This window comes from Neofelis nebulosa, chromosome 1, assembly GCF_028018385.1.
Source record: "Neofelis nebulosa isolate mNeoNeb1 chromosome 1, mNeoNeb1.pri, whole genome shotgun sequence".
In the NCBI taxonomy this organism is placed as follows: Eukaryota; Metazoa; Chordata; class Mammalia; order Carnivora; family Felidae; genus Neofelis; species Neofelis nebulosa.
Window position 1 is genome coordinate 96,434,883 of NC_080782.1, and position 27,177 is coordinate 96,462,059.

Genomic DNA, 27,177 nt, shown 5'->3' on the forward strand with positions numbered 1-27,177 from the left:
AAAGGGAAAATGTGTCAGATCAGTAGGAGCAGTTCAACATCAGATGCTCCAAAAGATAAACACAGATCTGATGGTACGTGTTTTTATAGACATTTCCTAGTTTCTCGTTGAGTGTTTTGCCTTTTAAAATAATGACAAAAATCCCTTAGATTGAGTGTTAACGGCAGCAACAAAGACAAAACACAATCAAAAGAGGAAGATTCACTTAGATTAGCTGAGAAGAAAGAGAAGATACATGCATGCCTATCGTTTGAAGAGAAACTGAGAGAACATTCCATTAAGATTGCAGAAGTCAAAATTACTCAAAGCAAAAATGAATGATTCTTTCAAATGCTCATATTTAACCAGTAAGTCTAAGTATCTACAAAATGTTCTATATGCAATGACAAGAAAGATGGTCCAGATTAGGCTGAAAGATACAGAATACATCTCAAGGAAGCAGTTAAAAATCTACATTATAATTGTTATTTAACTAGAGCACATGCAATATTCTTTCAAAGCTGTCATTTAGCTTTTAAAAGCACAGTGTCTAAAAGTGAAAATTCAGTAGCTCAGTCAATGTATGTATTTTTTAATTGGCAGCTCATTTTCTAGAAAGCATCAAAATATTAAAAATAAAGCATACAGTCATGCTATTCTCAGTCGCCACTACATTGTGCCATGTTTTATATACCTTTCATTGATTTCCTCAAATGACTTACGAGGTAATAAGAAAGAGGGAGAGAGAAAAAGAGAGAGAGAGAAACTAATTAACAACAAAGTGTAAAACCAACCTAGAGCCTTAAGATTATGCATGTTCTAAAGGCATTATTTTTTAGCTTTTTATCTTCCCTCCGTCTCTTTCTTTTGGGGGCTATAACCCCCAGCAGCAAGGAAATGAGGGTCAGAAGGGGTAGGGGGATCTGGGCAGGGATGGAGGGGGCTTAATTTCCAGTTCTGCTCTGCTCTCTATGATAAGCAAGGCCAGCAACGAATTCTTATGCTGCTCCTCTCTACTCATTAACAAATGGCTTAGCTTCCAGAATAGAATTGTCCAAAGCAAGAAAAAGGACTTCTATTTGTTCAATGTGGGATATATACCTAAAATGCAATCAATAGTTATCTTTGGGTGATACCTTCTCTGTGCTTTTCTGTATTTTCCAAATTTTTAAAAATGGATATGTATTACTTTCATAAGCAGAAAAAAATGCTTTCTTTTTTCCAATTTGTTCTAGAGAGAAAATATTTTTATCAAACAAAGGTAAGGTTCTTAGGGAACACAAAGAACTTTATTAATGTTACATTTCACAAGAGGTGCCTAATTTAAAAGATTAAAGCTTTGCCTTAAACATAAAGCAACTGAAGGATTTTCATTCTCCTTTTAGGATGCCATGTCTAACCTACTCAAATTAGTCCTACCTGGAAGTATCTCCATATCAAAAGCTTAACATTATCCCATTTTTCCTTGTTCTATCTCCAGACTTCAATTGAGAGCTGGGAGGACTGGGGAAGTTTGAAAGGGAGGTCCCAACTCTTCATAAGATGGTGCTTTCCTCCAATATGACAATTAGGTGTGAGGCCATCCTCCAGGAAAACACTACTCCTGGTCAATCCTGGTTCCATGGAGAACCAGGAACTTACTGAATGTTCTAGGGAATTAGGAGAGCAAAGAGCTGCCTCTGTGGTGCAACTTGAGAATCACCCAGGGGAATCTCGGTCCATAAGATACTTGAATTAAGGAATCTGGTCCCCAGGAGGACCCTTGTAAAAACACTGATGTGTTACCTGAAAGAGGTATCACATTATGTCGTCCTTTTGCATGCTGCAAGTGTACTGACATGTTACTCTCAGCCACTGGGTGAGGCTTAGAGGGAATGGTCCCTAGGAGATGTCACTTCAGATTAGGGAGTAGGAGGGGAGAGGACAGGCCCAGGGGCCAGCATGAGGATGCCAGGCACTGGGAGATCAGGCTGGCACCCAAAGGGAAGGCATAGCATGAGTAAGGCTTTCAGGCTGTTTTCCTTCACTCTCAGAAGGTGACCAATCCATGTGACAGAGTGAATGGTTGATGCTGTGACCTGACTTTCATGTATCCTTCAGCTGGATTTGGATGTTAAGACTTTCAGGATTTTCTGGGCCTTTTCCATAAGCATCAGGCATACCTAATAATCTTTAAATGTCAGAATTACATAAACCCCACAGAGAAATATAAATGATACAAGTGATCTTGGGGAATATTGAAAGATGAATTCTAAAAACTAGACTTGGATGCATAGAGCAGGTGGAGGGTGTCTAGGCCTGTTTTAATTGGTGCTTACAGTCAGGAAAACAGTCTCGTCGAGCTCCTCTGCTTCTCTCACGATGCTCTCCAGGGTGTCCTTGGCCGTGTCCATGCTCTGCAGAAAGTGGACCATCTGGTCATGTAAGAACTCCATCTTCTTTTTCTTCACTTCCTCAAAGCTCTGGGCTTTCTCATCATACTGTGCTAAAACTTTCTTCATCATCTCCTCATTCTGTTCTTCTAGCTTTTTCTCATTTTTACTACAGTTTTCCTAAAAAACAAATAAAACAAACAAACAAAAAAAGCCACTTTTTAATGAATCACAAAGTGCACGGCTTGCTTCTTTTCTTTTAGGAGAAACACCAGTCTTTTAAAGAACTGAGCTCTGGTGTCTTCATAAGAGAATTTTAGATTATGGGTACAGTCTATGTTTTCAACACATCAAGCCTCTTGGCCACGGTTAGCTTTGCAATAAAATTCACTGTAAGATTATTATCCAGAAGGATTTAGTTAACGAAACAAACAAACAAACAAACAAACAGATATTTGTGTGGAAGGCTTGCCTACTTGCATTTCCACAGGATAAAACTTGAAGATGGCGGCACAGTGAATGAATGAAGATCCCTGACCTTCGTTTAGTGCCATTTTCACCATTCCATGAAAATCCTTGTGTGAGGAAGGGAGAAGCAAGATACTGGACAGGGCACTACATTCACAAGTGCTCTCCAGGGAGGGGGACAGCTTCCACCACAGTAAGAGAAAGTTTATTGCCCATCTGGCAAATCCAGATACCCACTGGATATAGTGGTTCTCACTACGGGGCTAGTGATAAGGTGATCATATAATTTATCGTCTAAAATGGATACTTGGTGGGGGCATTCGAAATAATTAGCAGGTGTTAACTGATCTAAAACAGGAGTTAAGGAGACCCTTCTCAAGCAAACTAGGGTGAGTTGCCCTCATGATAGGGAACGTGGGCACCAGCCTTCTGCAGCAGCCCTCTGCCACATCTGATTGACAAGTGAGGATATCTGGGCCATTTCTGCATATGGATGGAGATAGCCCCCCACCCCTGCCTCCACTGAGGAGGGAGCAGGGGCCAACAGCTAGGAGGGCATAAATTCATCCAGATAGTGGTACTATGAGAGACACCCATTTGTCCTGGGCATTGGACATCAAGCATTTCTGCAGAGCTAGCCAATGAAAGACAGGATAGTGGAGCAAGTTAAGAACTCAGATCTGAATTTAAATTTTGACTCTCAACCTACTATGAACGTACTATGACCTTGGGTAATATACTTAACTCTAAGTTTCAGTTCCTTACATAGAAAATGGAAACAAATTAATAATACCTGTTTCATATGGTTATTGTAAGGATTACATTGGATAAAGCATGCAAAGCATTTGCCCTGTCATTGTAAGCACCTAATAAATGTGTACATGTTTTTAAGGACAAGTCGTTTATCCTTGGAAAGGAAGTAGTTTCACTGATTACACACAGATGGAAGACTTTGAGGACCTTCACTTTTAATGGAACAAAACAAACAATGGCAAACCACATATGCATACACAATCCCTAATTCAGATTGTTCTGGCTCAGAATTCTTTCCTTATAATGACATGAACAAACCAGGTCAAAGTAAAAGGGTTATGGTAACTTACCTCAATGGTATTAAAAAAAGATTCTATCTCGCTAACAAAGGCTTCAATCCTCAGGGACTTTTCTTGTAAATTATCTAGAAATTCTGCTAATTGGACCTGAGGAAAAAAATTTAGATATGGTTGGTATATGACATTTGAGAAAATAACTTCAACCAGTGAGCTCTAATTTCCTCATAAATTTAGTACATTTGGTAGAGATTTACTATATGACATTCACTAACAAATCAATCTTTAAATTTTCTTTGCTGCTTCATCTAAATTGACTGTAGATAATTCTGTATGATAAACAATTAGGAGGTCTGTGAGTGAGAGCAATAGAAAGTTTATTTTCTCATGCAAGAGGAAGGAGTTCTTGTTGAGTACATAAATTCAAAGCATACTTGTTTTAGTAAACCATGGATTTTAATTTTCTCCTTAGTAAAGCCTCAATTTTTTTTAAATTTGAGTCCGGGGTTGGGGGGATGGGCCAGAGAGAGAGAGAGAGAGAGAGAGAGAGAGAGAGACAGAGAGAATCTTAAGCAGGCTTCACACTCAGTACCGAGCCTGACTTGGGGCTTATCCTACAACGCTAGGATCATGACCTGAGCCGAAATCAATGGTTGGATACTTAACTGACTGAGCCACCTGGGTGTCCCTAAAGCTTCAATTTTTATACATTGTCTTCTTCAAAGATTGCAGACTTTTTGTTGAACTTGTTCAACTTATCCAAGTAGTCTCCTCACATTTGTGCCAATGGCCTCAGTGTGCCTGGATCACTCTGAGAAGGTGCTCAGAGTGTCACCGGGCCAGGAGCCTAGCATACCAAATAATGGAAACTGTTTACTAAAGAGACCCAAAGGTTGTCATAACCCTTACAGGGTTAAAATACTCAAGAAGTGAAAGCCAACTAGAAAATGTATGGGTCATGGTGGAAGATGGTAGCTGCCTTAGCCATAGTTATAAACCCTGCTATAATCTATCCTGCTAAACTTAATGAATAGCAACATAAATAACAGAGCTGCCTGGTTCGCTATCCACAGAATGATGGAGAACTTGCAAGGATGGAAGCCCCTTCTGGATCTGCCTTCTACTTACCGCTATAGCTCTTGCCTCTTTTCCACAAGGCCCAGGCTCCAATCACACAAGCCCCACCTTTCCTTGAACTTTTTCTCACCCGTGTGCCTTTTCGTGTGGTATTTCCTGTCTCTAGAATGTCCTCCATGCCTTGATTGCTGGAAAAACCTCTATCTTACTGAAGGTTCACTCGGTCTTCAGCTTCCCTCACCCTCTCAGTCCTACTCTATCATTTGGCTCACTCCCAAAAGGGTCCTTTTTCAGAATACTGTGCTCCCACAATCCTGACTGATTTCAGGGAGCCGTTAGTCCATCTTCTTTTATTTTTGTTGTCATTCCCAGTGATTAGACAGTTTCCAACATGTAATGGGAGGTCAATAAATACTGAGAAAGAAGGAGAGAGTGAATGAAGAAAATAAGTGGCAAAAGATAAGCCACCACAGTGGAGATGGCAGGAAAGGAGAAGCAAGGACCTCGATGATCTGTAAAGGCAGTCACCAGTTTCTGACTCATCACAAATGGTCTGTTCACACAAGATGCTAGAGAATTCTCAAGGTATAACTTTAAATTGATTTCTAATTTTTAAAAGTTGTCAACCAACTCTTAATCTTCACAGTTGATTTAATGAAACAAAGCAGGTCTCTCTGGCTTTAGTGAACTAGCTTTCCACTTTTTTTGGTCATACTGTTTAGAGAACATCAGGGGGGAAAAAACTTTAAAATGGTTTTAAAGCAGGAGACGTATCCCCTTGCTTTTGAACTTTGTTTTAAATTGACAATATTTTTTTTTTTAATTTTTTTTTCAACATTTTTTATTTATTTTTGGGACAGAGAGAGACAGAGCATGAACGGGGGAGGGGCAGAGAGAGAGGGAGACACAGAATCAGAAACAGGCTCCAGGCTCCGAGCCATCAGCCCAGAGCCTGACGCGGGGCTCGAACTCACGGACCGCGAGATCGTGACCTGGCTGAAGTCGGACGCCTAACCGACTGCGCCACCCAGGCGCCCCTAAATTGACAATATTTAGACAGAATTATTTTTTAATTTCTAAAACTCATAGAGATAAATAAAACATAATTAAGAAAGCTAAAAAAAAAAACTAGTCTTTCTGCTGACAGCGCCCAGTAGTTGTCAGTTAGCGAAACCAAGTGTCATCACAGAATGGGGCACATTTCACCAGTGCTAATGCATCCAGAGGCCTGAGATTTCTTTTTTTTTTTTAATTGCCCCATTTTCTGCCCCCAAATTTTACCAGGTAAAGTTTCAACAAAATTTCACTGTAGAGAAACATAACCTATGTTAGAAAATGGAGAAATTTTAATTTTCTGGGGAAAAAAAAAATGTCAAGATTCTAACATCATTTTTTAAATCAAAATGAGCCTAACAATTATTTAACAGTGACCTGATTGAATAATCATATTGAAAATTGCTGCCATTAGCAAGGCACTGGGCCAAGCAATATGGATATACAGCCAAGAGCATAGCTCTGGCATCAGACAGACCTGGGTACCAATCCTAGTCTGTCTTCCATGACCTTGAGCAAATCACTTAAAACAATTTGCACTCATTTCATTGTCTGAAAATTGGTGATAATGACAGGGTTGTTGTGAGGAGTAGATGATATCTTGTATGCACAGAATTTAACACGGTGCCTGGCACGTAGTCAGTGCTCAATTCTTGTGATGGTCTGCATTTTAAGATCATTCTGGCTAATGTACTGGAGGATGGTTTGGAGAGACAAGGGTAGGGATTCCAGTTAGAAGGCTACTGAAAGTATGTCACAATCTGTAAGACTAAATACTTGACTTCCAATAGTATCTCTGGGGAGAGTATTTATAATTACATGCATTGAGGGTACGTGTTGTGACTAGCTTTTTAACATTGGGAATCTATAGACATAGCCAGAAAGAATGCAAAGGCTTTCCATTATAATATCAATTTTACCATAAGGAGGAAATACAGAGAAAACCAAAATTTAAAACGACCATCTTGAGTTTTTTATAAAACTTGCAATAATATTGTTCAATGTAATATAAATGTGTATTTTTAAAGAATAAGAGTGTAGATAATAGAAAATAAATGGTGTTTTATGCTCAAAAGTACATTTTTCAATTTAAAATCCTTTGGCCCTTTCAGATAATGTTAAGGGCTACTGCCATAAGAGAGGACCCCTCAAAGGCAGTGACCCTGTGTTATTTACACTGGTGTTGCAAGAACCCAGAAAAATGCCTGGCACATAGTGTATACCCAATAAATGTTTGTCAAACTGATCTTAACTAAATGCTTAGGGAAAGAATTCTTAGCTTTCTTTCAGACTATTATGCCTAAATGTGAATATATTAAATATTGGTCATTTTTTAAATTGAGAAAATGTTAATTGAAACAAGTTAAGTGTATATGTATTGTCATGTACTTATAAGCTTTAACATCTCTTTACCTTTACGGCACTTATAGCTGTATCAAGTGTTGCAACCTCGTGGTCTTTGTGGGCACCAAACATCTTGTCAACAGCAGAAATCGGGCTTCTGCAAGTGTAACAGTACGTGTCGATCTGGGACTTTTTCAGTTCCTTTTGTTCCTTCTCAGTTGCTAACTCTGATGATAATTGTTCTTGTTCTGTCCTCTCCCTACCCAACTCCTTCTGTTCAGCAGACATACTTTGTTCTACCTCACTCACAAATTCATTTTCACTGATGTGTTCGAAGGATTCCTTTCCTTGAGATAACACATCTTCAGGTGTGGATTCTGAATATAGTTCCTCTGATAAAGTGTCTTGAACAACCATTTCATAATTCAGGGATTCAGCAAATTCATACTCATCCTGAACAGGGCTACGGCGGAGTCTGTCTTCACTTGGCTCAGGCGGGACTATTACTTTAGATTCTTGCAGTGTTTCTTGAACACAAGCTAGGCCAGACGCAAATTCTTCCTCTGGGAAGGACACCTGTACTGGGACATTCAGACTGACTTCTGGACTTGCATTTTCTGCTTCATTACTCTGACTGTTTGTTTCATCCACTCTCTCCAGGACATGATGGGTGTCTTCAAATGGAATCGCATAGCTTACCTTCTGGGTAACCACTGTGACTTCTTCAGTTATGGGAACTTTTCCATGCATAGCTTCATTGTCAAGAGGCCCCACATAGCCTACTGATTCTCCTTCCCTATACATAGCTTTCTGTTCCTCTTCCAGACTCTTCTCCCCCAAAATAGTTCCAAACCTCCCCCAAATTTCCCCTTCTGCAGCTACTGGTTGGTATGAATCATCCCTACCAACTGCTTTTTCTTCCAGACCTTGGCCTTGGTCCTTTTGAGTTACAGATGTGTCATGGAGAATGTCATCTTTGAGTATATACTTCTCAAAATATATTCCTGTTCCATCATCAGTGTCAGAGTTCCTGCTTGGAAATGATGCCTCAGAATTCACACTGTCACCTTCAGAAGCTGTCTCCCCTTCCTTCTTTTTCTCCCCAACTGCTTCTTCATACAGATCCTTGTATAAAAATGCGAGTGCAGGTGGCTCCTCCAGAAGTTCAGGATTAATGGCTTTAGTGGTGGTAGGAAATATCTGGGTTCGTGACAAAACTCCTTCTTCTGCACCAAATAATGGCATCCCAGGTGACTTTAAGTCCACATCTCTATTTATGCTCTTTGGAACATCTCTGTCAGCTGATTGCTGGATATCCAAATGCTTCCGGGTCTCTGGGTGAGGTAATTTGCTGTCGTCCTTTTCCATCCCATAGAAGCTTTCATCTAACTTCAGCAAGTCATATTCATGTTCCAGGGCACTTTCCTCTGAACTTTCTGGGAAAGAGCCAGTATCTTCTGTAACCTGCTTTGAGAGTTCCACTTCAACATTTAATTTCCATGGAGCTTTCTGTTTTTCTGGGTCTGGGGAGATGTTATAATCAATCAATGTATATTTTTCAAAATAATCTTCTTCACTGGGAGCTGCAGGCTGATTAAAGGTGAAATCGTCAGTTTCTGAATAGGTGGGCATCTCCCCTTCTGTGTTAAAAGATGCCTTTTGTTTATTTTCTTGCAGTGATATAACTTGATCAGAATCTTCTAACTTACTCTTTAATGTTTTATGGCAAGAGACTGCCTCACTATTGTCATGAAGAGATATTGTTTTAAATGAAGACTTCTCTTTCAAATATTCTAATTTATCTTGCATTTGTTCACTTTCTTCCTGATCAAGAGAAGAAATAAATGCAGAAGCATGAATATTCAATATCTCGCAGCCTTCAGAAATAATACTGAAGGCACTCTTTTGATCTTCTGAAAGTCCAGCTGGTTTGCTAGTCATTGTAAATTCTTCATCTTTTACATACGTGTCTTCAGGTTCCTTGGATATTTCTCTAGAAGGAACCATTTTATCAGCATCAATTGATGATGCATCCTTTATAAATCGAGCATAGTTGCTGCTCACTGAAGAGCTTGGTTCATTTACATGGGCATCTTCCACAGCCTCCAAGTGGTGATTTGAATCAACAACAGATTGTTTAGTCATTTCAGATGTTAGATCTTTAGATGTTTGAATAGTATGGACTGTATGCCTAACTGGAGTCAATTCTGACCATGGCATTTCTTGTTTCTTCACTGTATCAATTTCTGGATAAGTTCTAGAAACAAGTGTTTGTGATTTCACAGATGACAACAAAGATGGTGGGGTTTCTAAGCTCATTGTTTCATCAAAAGGATGATCTAAAATCCTTTCAGATTCTTTAGATGGAGATCCTTGTTTCATACTTTCTTTTGTGATATCTATTGAAACACCTTTTGATGGCTCTGACACTGTAACCTGTTCCTTTTCTTCACTGTGACTTGCCACCTCCCTGCTTGACTTTTCCAATATCAGATTTCCTTCCTTAGGTACAGACTGCTTATCTATTTCTTCATGATAAGAAAGATCCACTGGAAGGAAAGTCTTGGTTTTTTCCACCAAAACTTTACTTTCTTCTTTTGGATGTGGTTGAGTTCCTACTGCCCTTGTTTCTCTGATTTCTGGGTGAGCCTCCAAGAGCACAGTTTCTGATTTTTCAGTAACTGATAGAGTTTTAACTAATGAAAGTGGTTGAGTTTGACCTGAAGAATGACTTAAAGAGATATCTGATTCTTCAGGCATAGACCTGGCTACATTCAAGGAATAAGGTTGAATTTCCTGCCACTTTCTTCCTTCTAAAATTGCTTGTGACTGCTTTTGTTTTTCATCTTTCTCCTCCTCCATAATTGTGTATCTTTCTTTGTGGTCTTCATTTTGAGAGACTTGCTGAAGCACAGCTGTGGCTTTTGATTCTTCCAATTTAATAGGGCTAGATCCACGTGCAATTTGTGCCTTCCCTATTTCATTATCTCTAAATTCTAACAGGGCCATAGTTTCTTGTTTTTCTGCCAGCACCTTCTTTTCTGCCAAGGAATGTGATCTGGTTTCCAAGTTACCTTTCTCCTCAGTTGGGCTAACAGACCTGAGTTTTGTTTCCTCTTCATAAATTTTCAAGGAAGTAGGTTTTTGCATTTCTTTCTTCAGTCTGTCTTCACCCAGATCAATTAAACTGCGTTCAGATTCTTCTACTGGCAAAATTATTGTCTCTGGCTTCTCTGATTCCTTCATGATATTTTTACTTGTGAAGCTAGATGAAGCTGATTTTGGCTGTTGTGGCATCTTATCCACTGCATCAAATGAAAAGCATATTTTTTCTTTTTGATCACTTTTTGGCTCTTCCTTAAGAATAGAAATATTCCATTTAGATGGAGCAGAAATTTCTGGCTTCTGGGCTCTTTTACTATCAGCGATGTTAAGAGGAACAGCATTTTGTGCTTCTTCCACCATGGATTTCTCACCCATGGGAGAATAAGATTGAATTTTAAGACGTTCCTCACCATCAGCAGTAGTAACTACCGAGTTTAAATCCATTTCTTCTGAATACGCTAGGATTTCTTTTTTCCCAAAGTCTTCACTAGACACCTCAAGGTTGGATTGGGGCTGTTGTAAAACTTCTACATTTGATAAAAATGTAGTTTTTTCTTTAAAGTCTTGGCTTTCACCAGATTTAACTAAAGTACCTCTGGATTTTTCAGCAGGTTTAAGTTTTGTCTCTGGTAACAGATGATCAGTTGGCGTCTTGGTTGCATTAAAGTCAGCTGGAGCTGCTCCTTCAGACTTCAGTGTCGCAGGCACTGCTTTTTCTACAGATGGACTTGGCTGAGTTTCTAAATCTTTTTCAGCAACTCTGTCATCTGGAGTCCTTGATCCAAAAAACAAACTGGACATCCATGATAAGATTCCTTTCTTTCCCTTCTCCTCAGAAAGGCCTCGCTCAACTGCCTTTGGCTGCTTAGGCAATTTTTGTGTTGCCTCAGATGGCTCTGCAGATTGGGGTTCTTCATTTTCTTGGATCGAAGAGAGGAGTTTTATTGGAGTGGGTGTTTTAACTTCAGGTGCTGGTTTCCCTCTCTCATTAACATCTAAAACCTTTGACTGAATCGTTTTTTCTTTTTCTAATGACTTCTCTCCAGGTAAAGAAGATATACTCCTGTGTGCTTCTTTTTCACTGTCCAATGCAGATTCTGCCCCTTCTGCCAGGAAAGGGGCTGCTTTGGAGGGAGAGGGAATAGTTTCTGATTTGATCAGTTCCACTGATGGGCCAGACACTCCTTTCTGGAGGATTCTTTCAGAAGGTAGGTTGATTTCTTCCTGGCTGCCTTCTTTGCAAGGCCTGGACAATTCTGCGTTTGCTTTTTCCACGGTCAAACTTTCACTCCCCATGAAAGAAAAGATCTGCTTCCTCTCTGCTTCGTTTCTCTCTACACTTCCAGTTGGAACTAAAGATTTTGGTTTGGGGGCCAGCTTTGTTTCTTCCGAAGAGTAAGTTTTAGTTGATAAGGTCTCTATGTCACCACTGAAGGTACTGAGAGTAGATACTAGCTCTTGTAATGATACAGGAGATACTTCAGTAGAATGTGGCAGAACCTGCTTTTTGGTTTCACATGTGTGGTCTTTATCTGGCACAACAGCCTTAAGCTGTCCTGTCATCAAATCATTACTGCCAGAGGAACCCAGCTGCACAGATCCTGATATTCTTTCTTCATGTTGACTTGCCAGATCCCTTTCTGGCTTTTCTAGTATCCAGCTTTTATCCTTTGGAAAAATAAGGGCCTCTTTCACTTGTGTTTCTTTAACATCTTCAGGCTCATTTGTTGTAAGTGATTTTGATTCTTCCAAAGGCAAATTCTCTTTCAGAAATAAAAACTGTTTAACTCCCAGATCTTGTTTATCTGCAAAAGATGTGCTTATATCAGGTAATTTAACAGCTTGTTCTGAATGAAGTGCTTTTCCTGGCTTCTCTTTTTCTACAAGGAGGTCAGAAGAAACAATCTTAGATGGATCTGTTATACTCTGGGGCACACGGAATGAATTTGGTTGGTCTGTTTGTTCATTTAATTTCGTTTCAACATGTCCTATCACTTGTGTCTTCAAATTTCCTGTTGACAGTAATGGGTTTATTTCCTGTTTTTCTCCCTCTTTAATGTCGGCTGAATGGTTCAATTTCTCTGATGATTGTTTTAAAGAAAAAGAAAGTGGCTGAAGCTCTTTTGGGCTGTCTCCTTCAACTAGAGGGTCCAATGCTTCCTTTGACCCTAAGCTGACTACCTTGGGAGAGAAAGATTTAAGTTCTTGAATCTGTGGTTCCTCCCTAAGGTATGATGAAACCTCTGGAATTTCAGGGTCGACTGTAGGTGACACATGACGTTCCCTGTTTTCTTCTTTTCCTTCTCCTCTGCTCCTAAGTTCAGTGAGGCTCTTTTCTAAGACAGAATCCCCTGTTTCGGTTATGGGAGATTTTATGTGTTTTGTATCTATGGATCCATCTTGCCCACCTAAACTATGAATGACTTCTGACCCAGTGCTCAGTAATTCTGATACTTGGTATGGCTTGTCTTTCTTTTCAGGTTCCAAAGAGAGCTCTGCCAGAACAAGATCTTGTCTTTCTGATGGGAAATTTCCCCGCGCTGTAGAAGATGGCTCTTCTGCCTCTTTGTTCTTATCATCTCCAAGGGTTGGAGTTAAATCTTCTGATACTAAATTTTCCAATGCAGGAGAACTTTTCATTTCCTCATTTTTGCATTCTGGGGCTGTCTGTTTGAGTGCAGGTGACATGTTTGGTGAGGGAAAAAGTTTGGTTTCTTTTTCCTTTACCTCACTACCTTCGTTGAGCAAAAGCACATGTTCAGGCCCTGACACCTCTGAGGCAGACAGAGAATTCTTTTTCTCTGGTAAAACCAGTTGTTCAGAGTCCAGGACTGTAGAAAATGAAACACCTTGTTCATTTTCCACCCTCTCTTCTTTAGTTACATCTGAATGTTGACAAGACAATGCTTTTGTTATTGGCAACCCAGGTTTAACTTCTTCGGTTTCTACCTTGGACAAAGAATGCACTGGTACAGAGGATATTCCTGCAGGTGAATCAAGTTTAATTTCTTTCTCTGCTTCTGACCAAGCTGGACGTTCAGATGTAGCCGTGTCAGTAGGAGAAGGACTAATTTTCAGTGCTACCTTTTCTTCTTTAAGAAGTGGATGTTCATCTGTTGACGTCACCAGTGGTGGCAAATCACTTCCTAATTCACTCTTTTCTACTTTTGTTAAGACTGGATGTTCTAGAGGGGTGGTAAAAGAGAAATCTTTTGGGGTTTCTTCTTTTGCTAACTTAGTTAAGCCTGAGTCGTGCTTAGTTACAGATGTTGTGGTTAATGAACAACTAGGTTCAATTTCTGTCTTTATTTCTTCCAGAAATTCTGATGCAGGTGGTTCATGTTCAGTTCCCTTTTGCACTCCTGGTGGAGCTGAATGCAGCACTCTAGATGTATCAGTTATTTTAGAGTCATGTTTCACTTGTGTTTTCAGTGCTGATAAAATCTCAGGTCCAGATAAAGATGTGTCCTTTAGAGGTGAATATGGTTTTATTACTTCAGGTTCGTTCTCTGACAACATTCTCTGTTCTAGTTCAGATGTCACAGTTGGAGCTAAATTAGGTTTCACATCCTTCTTTGGCTCATCTACCAAGTCAGGAAGAACTGAATATTTCATCCCAGACCCTAGAACATTTGGAGGCTGAGGCTCCATTTCTTGATCCCGTGATACATGTGCTGTAGCTTCTTGAGAATCAGGCACAATTTCTTCCTTACTTTTAACTTTGAACAAAGCCATCTGTTCATTTGCAGCTTTTGGAGTGAGTGAAGCTTTGAGTTCTTGTTCCTCCTTAAGTGCATGAACTGAATCAGGTGAAGCTGAATATTGAGATGAACACACAACAGGTTTGATGTCTTCCTTTACTGTAAATGATTGTTCAGGTAAAGAAACTGATCTTGCAGCTACTGATGAAATAGTCTGAATTTCTCCCTTATCCATTTCACTGGTTAAATATGATGGAATCAAGTCCTCAGAGTCAGGTTCTAAAAATGCTCGAGTTATCTGCTCCTGTGCCAAAATGAGATATTCAGATACAGGTCTTGAGATTGTTTGAGCATCTGGCTGAACTTCTGTGATCTCTCTTTTATTTGCTGAAGGTGACAAACTCGAGTCTTCAGGTGCAGACAGTGAAGGGGAAGGTTTGGCTTGTTGCTTCTGTGATGAACTGAGGTGCTCAGGTACAGGTGTTGCAGCTGTTGGTGCAATGTCTTCCTCACCCGCTTCTGAAAAGCAAGAGTATCCTGAGGCAGATATTGTAGTTACCAGTGAATCATGCTTAAATTCATTTTTCTTTGTTTCTGGGATTCTATATGGTGGAATTGAAACTTGTGATGCTGAGTCTGGAGAGAAAAGTTCAACTTCAGTGTCTTCATCTGACAAAATAGTGTGTTCAGATGGTGATGTTAAACATATTGGAGAATCGCATTCAAATTCTCTTTTCTCTATTTCCTGAGTTGCATAGGGTGAAAATGAGAATTCTGACACAAATGCTGAGTCTGGAGAAAAGGGTCCAATGTCTTCTTGCTCTCCCTCTGAGAAATTCGTGGGTGAGGAGACCCCTTTTAGATTTAAAGGGGATATCCGGATAATTTCTTCCTCCTGTGATTCGGGTGTTGCATATGGTGGTACTGAAACTTCAGAAGCTGAGGTGGAAGAGGGTGTGTATCGCTCAATTTCTACTGTCTCTTCTGATAGGACAACATGTTCAGATGGAGTGGCTGAAAGTGGTGGGGACTGGCATTCAGAAGTCTGCTCAGTTGTGGATGGTAGGAGAGAGTGTTCAGACACAGAGGCCACATCTGGGGAATACAATCCAGTGTCTTCCTTCTTTTCTTTTGACAAAATCATGTGCTCAGAAACACCCTGTGATTTTAATGGGGTCACATCATCAATTATTTTCTTTGGGGATTCATACGTTGCATTTGACGGAACTGTATATTGGGAAGTCAATGTTGAATCCGGTGTGAAACGCTTACTTCCTAGGTCCTCTTCAGACAAGACTGCCTGTTCCAGTGCAGCAGTTGAAAACAGTGGGGACTGGCATTCAGAAGTTTGCTCAGTTATGGATGGTGGAAGAGAGTGTTCAGATACAGAGGCCACATCTGGGGAATATGGCCCAGTGTCTTCCTTTTCTTCTGACAAAATCATGTGCTCAGAAACATGTCTTGATTTTAATGGGGACACATCATCAATTATTTTCTTTGGGGATTCCTGCATTGCATTTGATGAAACTGCATATTGGGAACTCAATGTTGAATCCGGTGTGAAACGCTCACTTCCTAGGTCCTCTTCAGACAGGACCGCCTGTTCCAGTACAGCAGTTGAAAACAGTGGGGACTGGCATTCAGAAGTTTGCTCAGTTATGGATGGTGGAAGAGAGTGTTCAGATACAGAGGCCACATCTGGGGAATATGGCCCAGTGTCTTCCTTTTCTTCTGACAAAATCATGTGCTCAGAAACATGTCTTGATTTTAATGGGGACACACCATCAATTATTTTCTTTGGGGATTCCTGCATTGCATTTGATGGAACTGCATATTGGGAACTCAATGTTGAATCCGGTGTGAAACGCTCACTTCCTAGGTCCTCTTCAGACAGGACCACCTGTTCCAGTGTAGCAGTTGAAAACAGTGGGGACTGGCATTCAGAAGTCTGCTCAGTTGTGGATGGTGGGAGAGAGTGTTCATATTCAGAGGCCACATCTGGGGAATATGGTGCTGTATCTTCCTTCTCTTCTGATAGAATCACATGCTCGGAAACACCTGTTGATTCTAATGGGGGCTTATGGTCAATTGTTTTCTTCAGTGACTCTTTTGTTGCCTGTGATGGAGTTGAATATTCAGAAGCAGATGTGGAATCTGGTGTGTAATATCCACTTTCTGAAGCCTCTTCTCCAGACAGGACCACATGTTCTGAGATAGCTGCTGAAAACAGTGGGGACTGGCATTCAGAAGTCTTCTCAGTTGTGGATGGTGAGAGAGAGCGTTCAGACGCAGAGGCCAAAGGCTCAAATTCCTCATTCTCCTCTTCTGAAAAAACTGCATGTTCAGATATACCTTTCACAGTGGATGGAGGAACTGGCTCAACTTCTTGCTTCTCTGGTTCATGGTTCAAATCCTGTGGGACTGAATATTCTGATACAAAAGCAGAATCAGTAGAAACAGACTCATTTTCCTCTCTTTCTTCCTCAGATGAAGCAACATATTCAGGTGTTGATGTTTTCAGTGATGGTAAAGTGATCTCCTCTTCTTTCCGCTCCACTTCAGGGGCCAAATATGATGGGAAGGACTTCTCAGAAATAGATGGACTTTCTGGGTATTCAAGTTCTATGACCTCTTCTTCCACTAAATTAGAATCTTCAGACTCAGGGGTAGTAGCTATTGGTAGAGAAGTTTCTATTTCTTTCTTTGATTCCTCTAATACTGGAGGTTCAGAAAGAGAAATGGATGGCTCAGGCACATTTTCTTCCTCCACTCCTTTGACATCAAGATGAGGAGGGCTCCATTTTTCAGAGACTGGTTCTGCCCTTTCTGTTGAAGTCAGGTCCACCCCTTCTGTCTCTGGGCCAAAATCCTCCTGGAGGGATGCTGCCAGACCTGGTAAACCTGTTAACCGAGAAACCTTTTCTGCCTCCAATGAAATGGAATGGTCAGCAGAATACACATCTTCCTTCTTTACCTCATCCACTGAAGGTGGTGAGACTGAAGAGTCATGCTCTGATGTCACAATTTCTCGTGAATCAGGCTCAAATTCTTCCTTTGCTCTTCCCAGGAACCCAGTTGTAGATGTATCAGGTGTAAGAGGGGAAGACTCCATTTCACGGAGTTTTGTTTCATCGCCTGGTTGTTGTGGCACTAACTGTGGAGGGCTGAGCTGTGTTTCTTGTTCTGCTGTGTCATTACTTGCATAAGAGGAAACTGTGTGCTTGGTGGCAGATGTGGCCTTTAGGGGAGAATCAACGTAAATTTTCTTTTCATCTTCATGACTGAATGAGGAGGTCGAGGACTCTGATCTTTTGGAGAGTACACCTCTCCAGGGTGAAGCAAGCCCTTTTACTTTATCATCTTCTATGCTTGGGGCTACTAATTTGCCTGTTTTGGAAACTAAGTTAGAATCACGATTGCTCAAATCTGGCTCTAGACTAATGGATGCATCTTTCCCCCTCCTATAATGTATTTCTTTAATTACATAACCCTTTGGCAATGTTCCATAAAATTGTAGAGGAATTAATTCTTCTTTAACAGAATTAAACATCTTAATTTTATATTGTACTGTTCCTATGTAAACTGGCCTTAACACTAAGGGCTTGTGTTCTTTGTATATTGCCCCAGTAATAGGAGGTGTGTTTGAGGTGGTCTTCTTTTTTCTTATTTTATCATGAACGCCACTAGATGACTTCTCTTTCTGACTGTTTAGTACCTGGCTTTCTGAAATTAAAAGATTATCTTTTGTATTTGCTGGAACATCCTGAGATTCAAAAGAATTTCTCTTTTTGTTGCCTTTACGACGCAATGATGGTGAGCCACGCTTTGACCTAGGTGTTCTTTTCCGAACCTTTTTAACTTCATCCACAATAAAGGAAACATTCCCTGGAGAAGAATTCATAGTTGACCCTTCCAGACTACATACACCAGAAGTCTGACTTTCTTCCGAGGCCCAAGGAGTAGAAGACCTGCTTGAATTGGTCTCCCAGGTTATTCCACTATCTTCCCGTTGAACTGTCACCATGGAAAAGGAGGGGTCATTTATGATACACTTCTGCTTGGTCTTGCCCTCTTCATCCTGGTCTGATAATCTAAAGTAAGTAATAACACTATTAATAATCACATGTATATTAATAATAAATAATAATATTAATTACATATAGAAATAAGTAAATATCCTATTCTTACTAGGTGGATGGGCTAATGTGAAATTAAAGCATACAGATAAGTATTGCCATCTATATCAAAAATAAGGAGGTATACAAAATAAAATTTAAAACTCTAAGTCAGAATATGAAATATAATACATTTCAGGCTGGAATGATTCAGTTCACCACCTACCCTTATCAGGATTGCCCCCCTGACCTCCTGTGGCTTACCCAGTCACTCAGGCTCACTCTTTGGGCGCAAGGACCTTCAAAATGGCACTTGCATCTGTGTCCTTTCTGTCAGTACTACAACCACCCTGACCTTTATCATGTCATCCCTAGATTATTTCATTAGCTTCCTAACTGGTCAGCTGGTATAATGTTTCCCTCTTACCCTCCCCATCCTCACCCTACCCTACTCCTCTTTCCACACCAACTTCACTAAAAATTTTCATCATCACACTGCTTGCTCAAAAAATATCAGTAGAGGGGGACCTGGGTGGCTCAGTCAATCAAGTGTCCAACTCTTGATTTCAGCTCAGGTCATGATCTCACACTTTGTGGATTCAAGCCCCATGTTGGGCTCTGCAATGATCATGCGGAGCCTGCTTGGATTCTCTCTCTCTCTCCCTCTCTCCGCCTGTGCTTGCTCTCTCGCGCCCTCTCTCTCTGTCTCTCAACTCTCTCTCTCTCTCTAAAAATAAGTAAACAAACTTAAAAAATATCAGTAAATTCCTCATTCCTCAGTAAATTTTTTTCTACCTGTAGGAAAAAAATTCAAAATACTTAACTCTTTGATCCCTAGCTGACATTATTTCCAAGTACCAACTGTTACCTTATTCATACCTGGTACATTTCTGTTTTAACTATATAATTTCCTGTCCAGTTAATATATTGTGTGGACTCTGAGTATGAGCCATACAGGGAAAATATAGAGATATCCTAAAAAAACAGCCTGTGGGCGGCACTTTCCTCATCTGTGAGCCAGGGATCATAATAGAACCCACCTTTCAGGGCTGCTGTGAGGATTAAATTAGTTAATACACACGAAATGCTCAGGAAAGGTGCCTGGCATATAGTTAGTGCTCACTAAACACTATCTGTAATTAAGGCTCCTACACAATCATTGGACTAGAGACCTAGGGAGCCTTGGCAAGGTCATTTTCAACTGCTACAGGTGTTTGAAAAGGTGATCTCTTTGGACTGCTCTCATGTGCCTTCAAGACACAACTGGCTTTGGCTGTCCCTTCAATTGCCACTGGGCCCCTATCTCAGAGTCTGCAGTACTTTTCTCTGAAATTTTCTTATACCTTTTCCTTTCTGGTGCTCATGTTGTTCCTCCACTTAAATTCTCATCCCCCACCTCACTCTACCTTTTCTGCACACCTAAATTCTATCTCCTCTTCAAGGCTTATTTTAAAAACCTCCAGTGTTACTATTCCCGATCAATTCAGCGATCCTGTTTGCCAATACTTCATAAACATTAAGTTCAAGATCAAAACTCCAAGGGTTATATCCTTCTAGGAATATGGCTATAATTTGAGATAAACACAAACTACTGACTGATATATGCCTTTCTACAACAATAAAAACAAAACCAAAAACCTTTCTATACAAAAAGCCACTAAGTACAAGTATTAAATTGAGTCGCTTTTTGAAAACATACACAGTTAGAATTTAGGTCCCTTACTAATAATTTTTAATCATCAGTCACTGCTTATGTCAGTGGTCCTTAACTCTGGATATATTTGAGAGTCACCTGTAGGAAGTTTTTTTAAAAATACTGATGCCATCCTATACCCCTCCCGGCAGAGACTCTGATTTGACTTTACTAGGGTAGGGTCTCAGTTTTTCTGTGTTTTTAGGTTTTAAAAGCTTCCAAGTGACACCAGTCTAAAGCAGAATTAAAAATCACCAGCCTACACAATCCTAACTATGAAATTTAAATAGTACACGCCTTTCTCACTTACTTCGAACACTTCCTAATTTGTTAGGTGAGGCTGAGGGCCAAGACCATGAATTCTTGCAGTTACATTCTACCCCCCTTTCTTAAACCTCAGAGTTTCCCCAACAGTCTGCAGCAAAGGGTGTATGGACCGCTGAGATCCTGATTTCCCTAACTCTCATCACAGCTAGGCAGAACCCCTGCCCTGCTGGTCTTCAACAGCAAGAAGATTCATCCATTCATCCATTCATCCCAGTGCACTGTAAGTAATTTCACTCCCTATATATGCCATGAGTGCAAAGGGCTGGAAAGCAGTGGGAAGAACTACTTTCTCCATTTCCTTGGCAACTCTTCTCTCACTTATTTGCTTTGGTATAAAACCACTGAACTTAATTAGGAATTAACACTCTATCTTGGTTTTGGATTGAATCTTATTTAAAAAAATTTTTTTTCAGGCTATTTACATACCTAATTAAAGTTATTCCTCAGAATTTTCAATTCCTTCTACCCCTTCTCCCTTTAGCTTTAAGAGAAGCAGGATGAAATTAAAAATTAAGGTTATGACATGCATCTGAGAAGTCAGCATTTTGAGACCCCATGACTATAGTAGTATTATAAAACCAATTATAAATTCAATTTAGAGTTAATTATTGATTGTAAATTTAATGTACTCAACCGGAGAAATTTTCATTACTAGCGAGGATGAGTTCATGGGTGCTTAGCAGAATACCCAAATGGTGATCCTAAGAAGACAGAGCCCTACTGAGGTGAGTTCATTCATTCATTCATTCATTCATTTCTCACTTAACAAACTTTCGTTGGGTTTAAATACTAGGAATACAAATATAAGGACACAGAATCTTCTCTCAAGAAATTAAAAATCTAATACGGAGACAGAACTAAACATGTTAACACAGTGTGATTAGTATTATTCTAGAAGACATGCAAGATACAATGACAATATAAAGAAGAGAAGACTTTACAAAGGAAAGATACTTGAGTTGGATTTTGAAGAATAAATAGGAGTTTGCCAAATGGATGAGGAGTGGAGGTGGTGTGAGGATGGAGAGGTTATTCCAGGAAAATGTCACAGAATATGCAAAATGTACATATGAATAAATCAGCCTGGCTCACTGAAAAACCCAAAGTATTTTGGGATGTCTGGATTTTTGGAGAGAAGCAAAGGAATAGAAGAATGACAGAGCCAACAGGAATCAGAGAATGACTATATTAGCATGTGTAAAGCCAAAGCCCAAGTATTCACATTACACTCAGTCTAAAAAAATAATTTCCCTTAATAGAAGATAAATGGTCCGCATAGAGTTCAGAAATATATTTCTTGTTCAGGAACACAAGTGTTCTCATCTATGCAAAAATGTATACATCATCTTCTCATAGTTAATGGATATTGGCTATGAACATCATCTCATTCATTCTCCTCTGATTCTCACAAAGTTCTCATTACTACTTGGCTTCCCATGTAGAAGACCGACACATCTCGATGACCTGTGTATATAGCTCACTTACTTGTTACATTGAGCAAGGAGAAGGTTTACCAGGTCTGAGTTAGATCAAGAAAAATATACTTGAGGCCAGAGCTGAGTGCCACAGTCTCCTCCTTCCTTTTGATAAGCTTTATCTGATTAAGGAAGTTTCCTTCTATTCCCATTTGTTAAGAGGTTTTTTTAAACAATGAATGAATGTTACATTTTAGTAAACAATTTTTTATACAGCTATGGAGATGACCATATCTTTTATTCTGTTAATGTAATGAATTATAATGATTGATTTCCAGATGTCAAGCCAACCTTGAATTCCTGAAATGATGACATGTGTTTGTGATGTATTATACTTTTTAAATAATATTGGATTTTGTTTACTAATACTGTGTTTAGGAATTTTATTCCTGTGTTCATGAATAAGTGACCTGTAATCTCTTTTCTTACAATGTGCTTGTCAGGTTTTCATATCAAGATTGTGCTGCCTCAAAAAACAAATTAGGAAATGTTCCCTCTTTCAGTATTCTCTGGAAGAATTTGTGGAAGATGGTATTATTTCTCCCTTGAGCATTTGGTAGAATTTATTGGTGAAGTCATCAGGACCTGAAGTCTTCTTTGTGGTAAGGTTTTTAATTAATAATTTATTTAATAGTTTGTGTCTACCTGGAATTTCTGTTTATTTTTGTGTCCATTTTAGTAGGTTGTATTTTTCTAAGAATTGGCCTATGAACCTAAATTTTAAAAAGTCATTGGAGTTAAATTATTCATAACAGGGCACCTGGATGGCTGAGTCAGTTAAGTGTCTTGCCTTTGGGGCTCAGGTCATGATCTCACAGTTCGTGAGTTAGAGCACCACGTCGCGCTCTGTGCTGTCAGTGCAGAGCCTGCTTGGGATTCTCTCTTTCCTTCTCTCTGCACCCCTCTTCTCTCTCTCTCTCAAGAATAGATAAATAAACCTTAAAAAATAAAAAAATAAAATGTTATCCATTTTTTTTCATTATTGATATTGGTTATTTCTATCTTCTCTCTTTTTTTTTTTTCTTTATAAGAACAGCCAGAGGTTATTACTTAGTAATCTTTTTAAATAAAGTTTGGCTTTATTGATGTTTCCTATGTCATAACTGTCTGCTTTTTATTATTTCCTTTCTTTAACTTTTTTTTCTAATGTATTAACTGAAGGCTGTGTATTTCTCTTTCAAAAAAGGTTTTGATGTATCACATAAAAGATTGTATATATTTTTTCATTATTATTAATCTCAAAATATTTTTGAATTTCCACTGTGATTTCTAATCTGACACAGTGATTATTTTAAAATATATTTCTCAATTTCAAAATACAGGGGGATTTCCTAGTTATTTTCTTGTTAGTGCTTTCTTTGCATTGCAGCCAAAGAATTTATTTTATATTAAGTTACACTTTAAAATTTGTTAAGAATTGTTTCATGGATATTTGGCCAAATTTTGGGGGTGGTTTTGTTTTTAATATTTGTGTGTTCTTGAAAAATGCATGTGTCCTGCAGTCTTTCAGCAACATTTTATATAGGTCCAGTAAGTAGGACTTATTCATTGTCTTATTCAAATTTTTTATCTTTAGTGATGTTTTGTCTGTTTTTTTCTATTAGCTACTGAGAGAGATCTATTAAAATTTTATAATTATGAATTTGTCTCTCTTTGTAGTTTATCAATATCTGATTTATATACTTAAAGCTATGTTATTAGATACAAATAAATTTAGAATAGTTATATCTTTCTGGAAACAGTAACTTTGAATCATAATGAAATGTTCCCTTTATCTGTAAATGATGATTTTTGCCTAGGGATGCTGTGATACTAATATAGTTGTACTTAGGTATTAATAAAACTATACCAGCTTGGTTTTGATTAATTTTTACATGGTATATCTTTTTGCATTTTTACTTTTAGCCTTCCTATATCCTTATATTTTAGATGTGTCTCTTACCAGTAGCTCAAAGATTTTTTTTAAATAAACTCTGACAATTTAAATGCAGCACTTAGTTCATTTAAACTTACTATAATTACCAACATAATTATCATATATTTGGGGTTAAGTCTTCTTTGTTTTTCTATTTGTACCACCTAGTCAATGTCCCTTTTTCTCTCCTTTCTTGCCTTATTTTCCTTTGAATATTTATTATTATTCCATTTTCCCTATCAGCTTGGCAGTTACATTTTACTATTCTTTTAGTGATTACCCTAGAGATTATAACATGCATCCTTGACTCATTAATGCCTAACACAAATTGGTATTTGTTTTTTCCAAAACAACACAAAGACTATAAACCAATTGAATTTCAATTTACATGCTATTGTAATTATATTTTAATTCTATAAATGTTTTTAAATCCTGTGTACATAACTTTACTATTATTTTAATTTGTTCAAGTTTATTTATTTGAGTGAGAGAGAGCACAAGCAGGGAAGGGGCAGAGAGAAGGAGAGACAGAATCCCAAGTAGGCTCTGTGCCATTAGCACAGAGCCAGATGCAGGCCTCAAACTCACAAACTGTGAGATCATGACCTGAGGCGAGATCAAGAGTCAGATGTTCAACCAACTGTGCCACCCAGGAGCCCCTGCTTTATTATTATTTTAAAAGGTCGGTATTCATTTAGATTTACCTAGATACTGAATCTTTTTATTGTGTTTCATTCCTTTCTGCACCCCAAAATTCCATCTGGAATTACTTTCCTCCTCCCTGAAGAATTCCATTTAATATTTCCTTTAGTGTGAATCTGCTGGTGATAAATTCTCTTTATTCTTTTTTTTTTTTTTTTTTTTTTTTAAGTCTTCTACACTTCCATTCTTGAAGAATATTTTTTTAGGGCATAAAATTCTAGATTGGCAGGTATTTTCTCTCAATACTTTAAAAATAGCATTCCACTGTCTTCTATCTTCCATTGTTTCATTGATAAATCAACTGTTAATGTAACTGCTTTTCTGAAGGTATTCTCGAGTACTTCTCCCTATCATCACTCTGCTATTTTTAGGATCTTGTTGTTGTCTTTAGTTTTCAGAAGTTTTACTATCTTGTGCTTAGGAATCTTATCCTGCTTGGAGTTTTTATGGCTTCTTGAATCTGTATATTGATGTCTTTCACCATTTTTGAGAAATTCTTAGCCATATTCTGTTCAAATATTACTTCTGTCCCTTGTCTCTCCTTTTTCTAATATTCCAATTTTTCATATATTACAATTTCTCATTGTGTCTTACCTGTGCTTCATTTGAATGTTTCTTTTACTCTATCGTTCAGTACATTCATTCTGTCTTCAGCTATGTCTAAACTGCTACTAAAAGCATCAAATATTTCATTGTTATTGTATTTTTCACTTCTAGGGTTTCCATTCTTTTGTTTACAGTCCTCTGACAAAGTTCTCAATCTTGTCTTTTATTTCCATGTCCACCTCTCCCTATAAATAAGTTAAGCATTACATAAGCATCACCCTCCCCCAGGAGCCCTTGTCTTCCTATAGCAGTCCAGCCAATGCCCTGAATAAGTAAGAATTTCTGTGGGATAAGTACTTGAAGGATTTGTGTATTCTGCTACTTCTCCATCTCTTTAAATTTTTCCCAATAAACCCTAATTTATATTTTCATTGTGTGACATACTAACCCCTTTGTATAGTGAGGAGGGGATATGATACCCCCTGAATTGTGTTTTGGTATGCTTGCTGGTAATATTCTCATATCTTGTTGTTAAATTGATGTATTTTCTAAATTTATTTTGTGTGTGTGAGTTGTATTAGTATAAATCAGTTCTCAAGAGCTAAATTTTATTAAATGTGCTGGAAAAATCTAACTTCTAAAGTTCCAAAATGAAGGATAAAATTCTGGAATATGACCATATCAAAAAAATTCTTGTGTTCACAATTTAGCAGTGATCCCCCTCCTTAGATATACCTGTCTCTTCATTTCTATACTTTAGCTGAAAGAGAGACTAATAACTTATTGAAAATTAAATTATTGGTCATGAATGGAAAGAGCCTTGTGGTTTTATAACATTTTTCATTTTACAAGTGAGAAAAACCAAAGAAAGGAAATACACATATATCCAAATTGAAAATTTTAAAGAGGAAAATGGCTAACCTTTGAAGTAGAACTAACAAAATAATGATTTCCCTTATTCCATTAACATCTTTGTTTTAATTGGTGCTTTTATTTTTACTTAAAGACAAAAGAACTATACTTCTAAAGAAGTGAAACCGGTCCTCAAACTTTTTACCTGAAGGCTAAGATTTATAACTATTATATTTTGTTTTTATCAAGCTGAAGATTAATTTCTAGGAACTAGCAGTACCTTCTTCTGACCAACAACTAAAGTGACATTCCTTATGGGAATATAATTATGAGAAATACCTCAGATTTTCATAATGACTTATTCCACTCTCAAGGAATCACAGTGCACTAATAATGTTTCAAACAAAGAAAGGTAATGGATAGGATTTTTTCCCTACTATACTTGTTAGAGCACATTAAGTATCAACTGTTATAACATAGTAAAAAATTCACATGTGATCTTGCTTATATTGCAAACTCTGAAAAACATGTTTTGAAGTATAAAATATCAAGCAGGCTTATAATATTCTAATACAAATTGTTAGTATTTTATATGGGCCTTAAAAAAAGACGCGTAGAACATACTCACTAATGCTACAATTAATATTTTCACCAAAAATTAATTGAATACCCATTTCCTTAGCAGAAAAGTAATCGCATGCATTGTTGAACGAAAGTAACATAAAATAGCTTAGGTTAAGAGGAGCTTATAAGCTATATGGCAGTTAAGAAAAAAAATGTATGAAACCATGAATGAAAAAATTATTATACAGGTTTGTCATGCCCTAATATAAAGTCCTCAGTTTGTAGGTATCCTAAAGACCACTCAAGTTCATTGTGGATGAGAAGAATAAGTATCTTATTTTCACAATGACCAGACACTTCATAAGCATAGAAGTTTGGGCCCTCTACTACTTGAAACCCATTTATCTCTCTGCCTTTATCTTTCACTCTTCTTCATGAACCTTGTGCTCCAGCCAAACATTAACCCACAAGGCTTTGCTTACATCCTTCTCTTTACTTGGAGTGAATCATCTCTGTACATCCAAACTTTACACTTTTCAGAGACCAGCTCATGTATCAACTCTCCACATAGCTGTCAATGATTCTGTGAGCCAAAAGTAACTTTCCTCCTCTGAACTTCTGGAATCTTCATATAATCTTCTATGGCACTTGCCACCCTACACTAGAATTATTTTTACATATTTCTTAGCTACTCTACAAGGCTGTGAACTACCTACGAACAGGAATGCTGTCTTTTATGACCTCTCCTCTTGTGAAGTCTTTCCAAAACATTCACCTTTGTTTTCAGAAGAATAGCTCTTTTACTCTTGCACTCGGTTTCACCAGCTTGAGTAATATTTA

General features: G+C 38.3%; 1 protein-coding gene across 2 annotated transcripts in view; it reads right to left on the reverse strand.

The window, feature by feature from the left end:
- The window catches only part of CMYA5 (cardiomyopathy associated 5), a 91,941-nt gene that overhangs the window by 40,167 nt on the left and 24,597 nt on the right, over nt 1-27,177 (reverse strand). The window contains exons 2-5 of one of the 2 annotated variants that reach the window (XM_058728703.1): nt 7,412-18,239; nt 3,923-4,018; nt 2,298-2,531; nt 674-696 (exon numbers count right to left, since the gene is read on the reverse strand). In XM_058728703.1, the coding sequence (XP_058584686.1) occupies nt 674-696; nt 2,298-2,531; nt 3,923-4,018; nt 7,412-18,239 (11,181 nt within the window). The remainder of the gene's footprint in view (nt 1-673; nt 697-2,297; nt 2,532-3,922; nt 4,019-7,411; nt 18,240-27,177) is intronic. The other variant, XR_009261277.1, reaches the window with a different exon arrangement.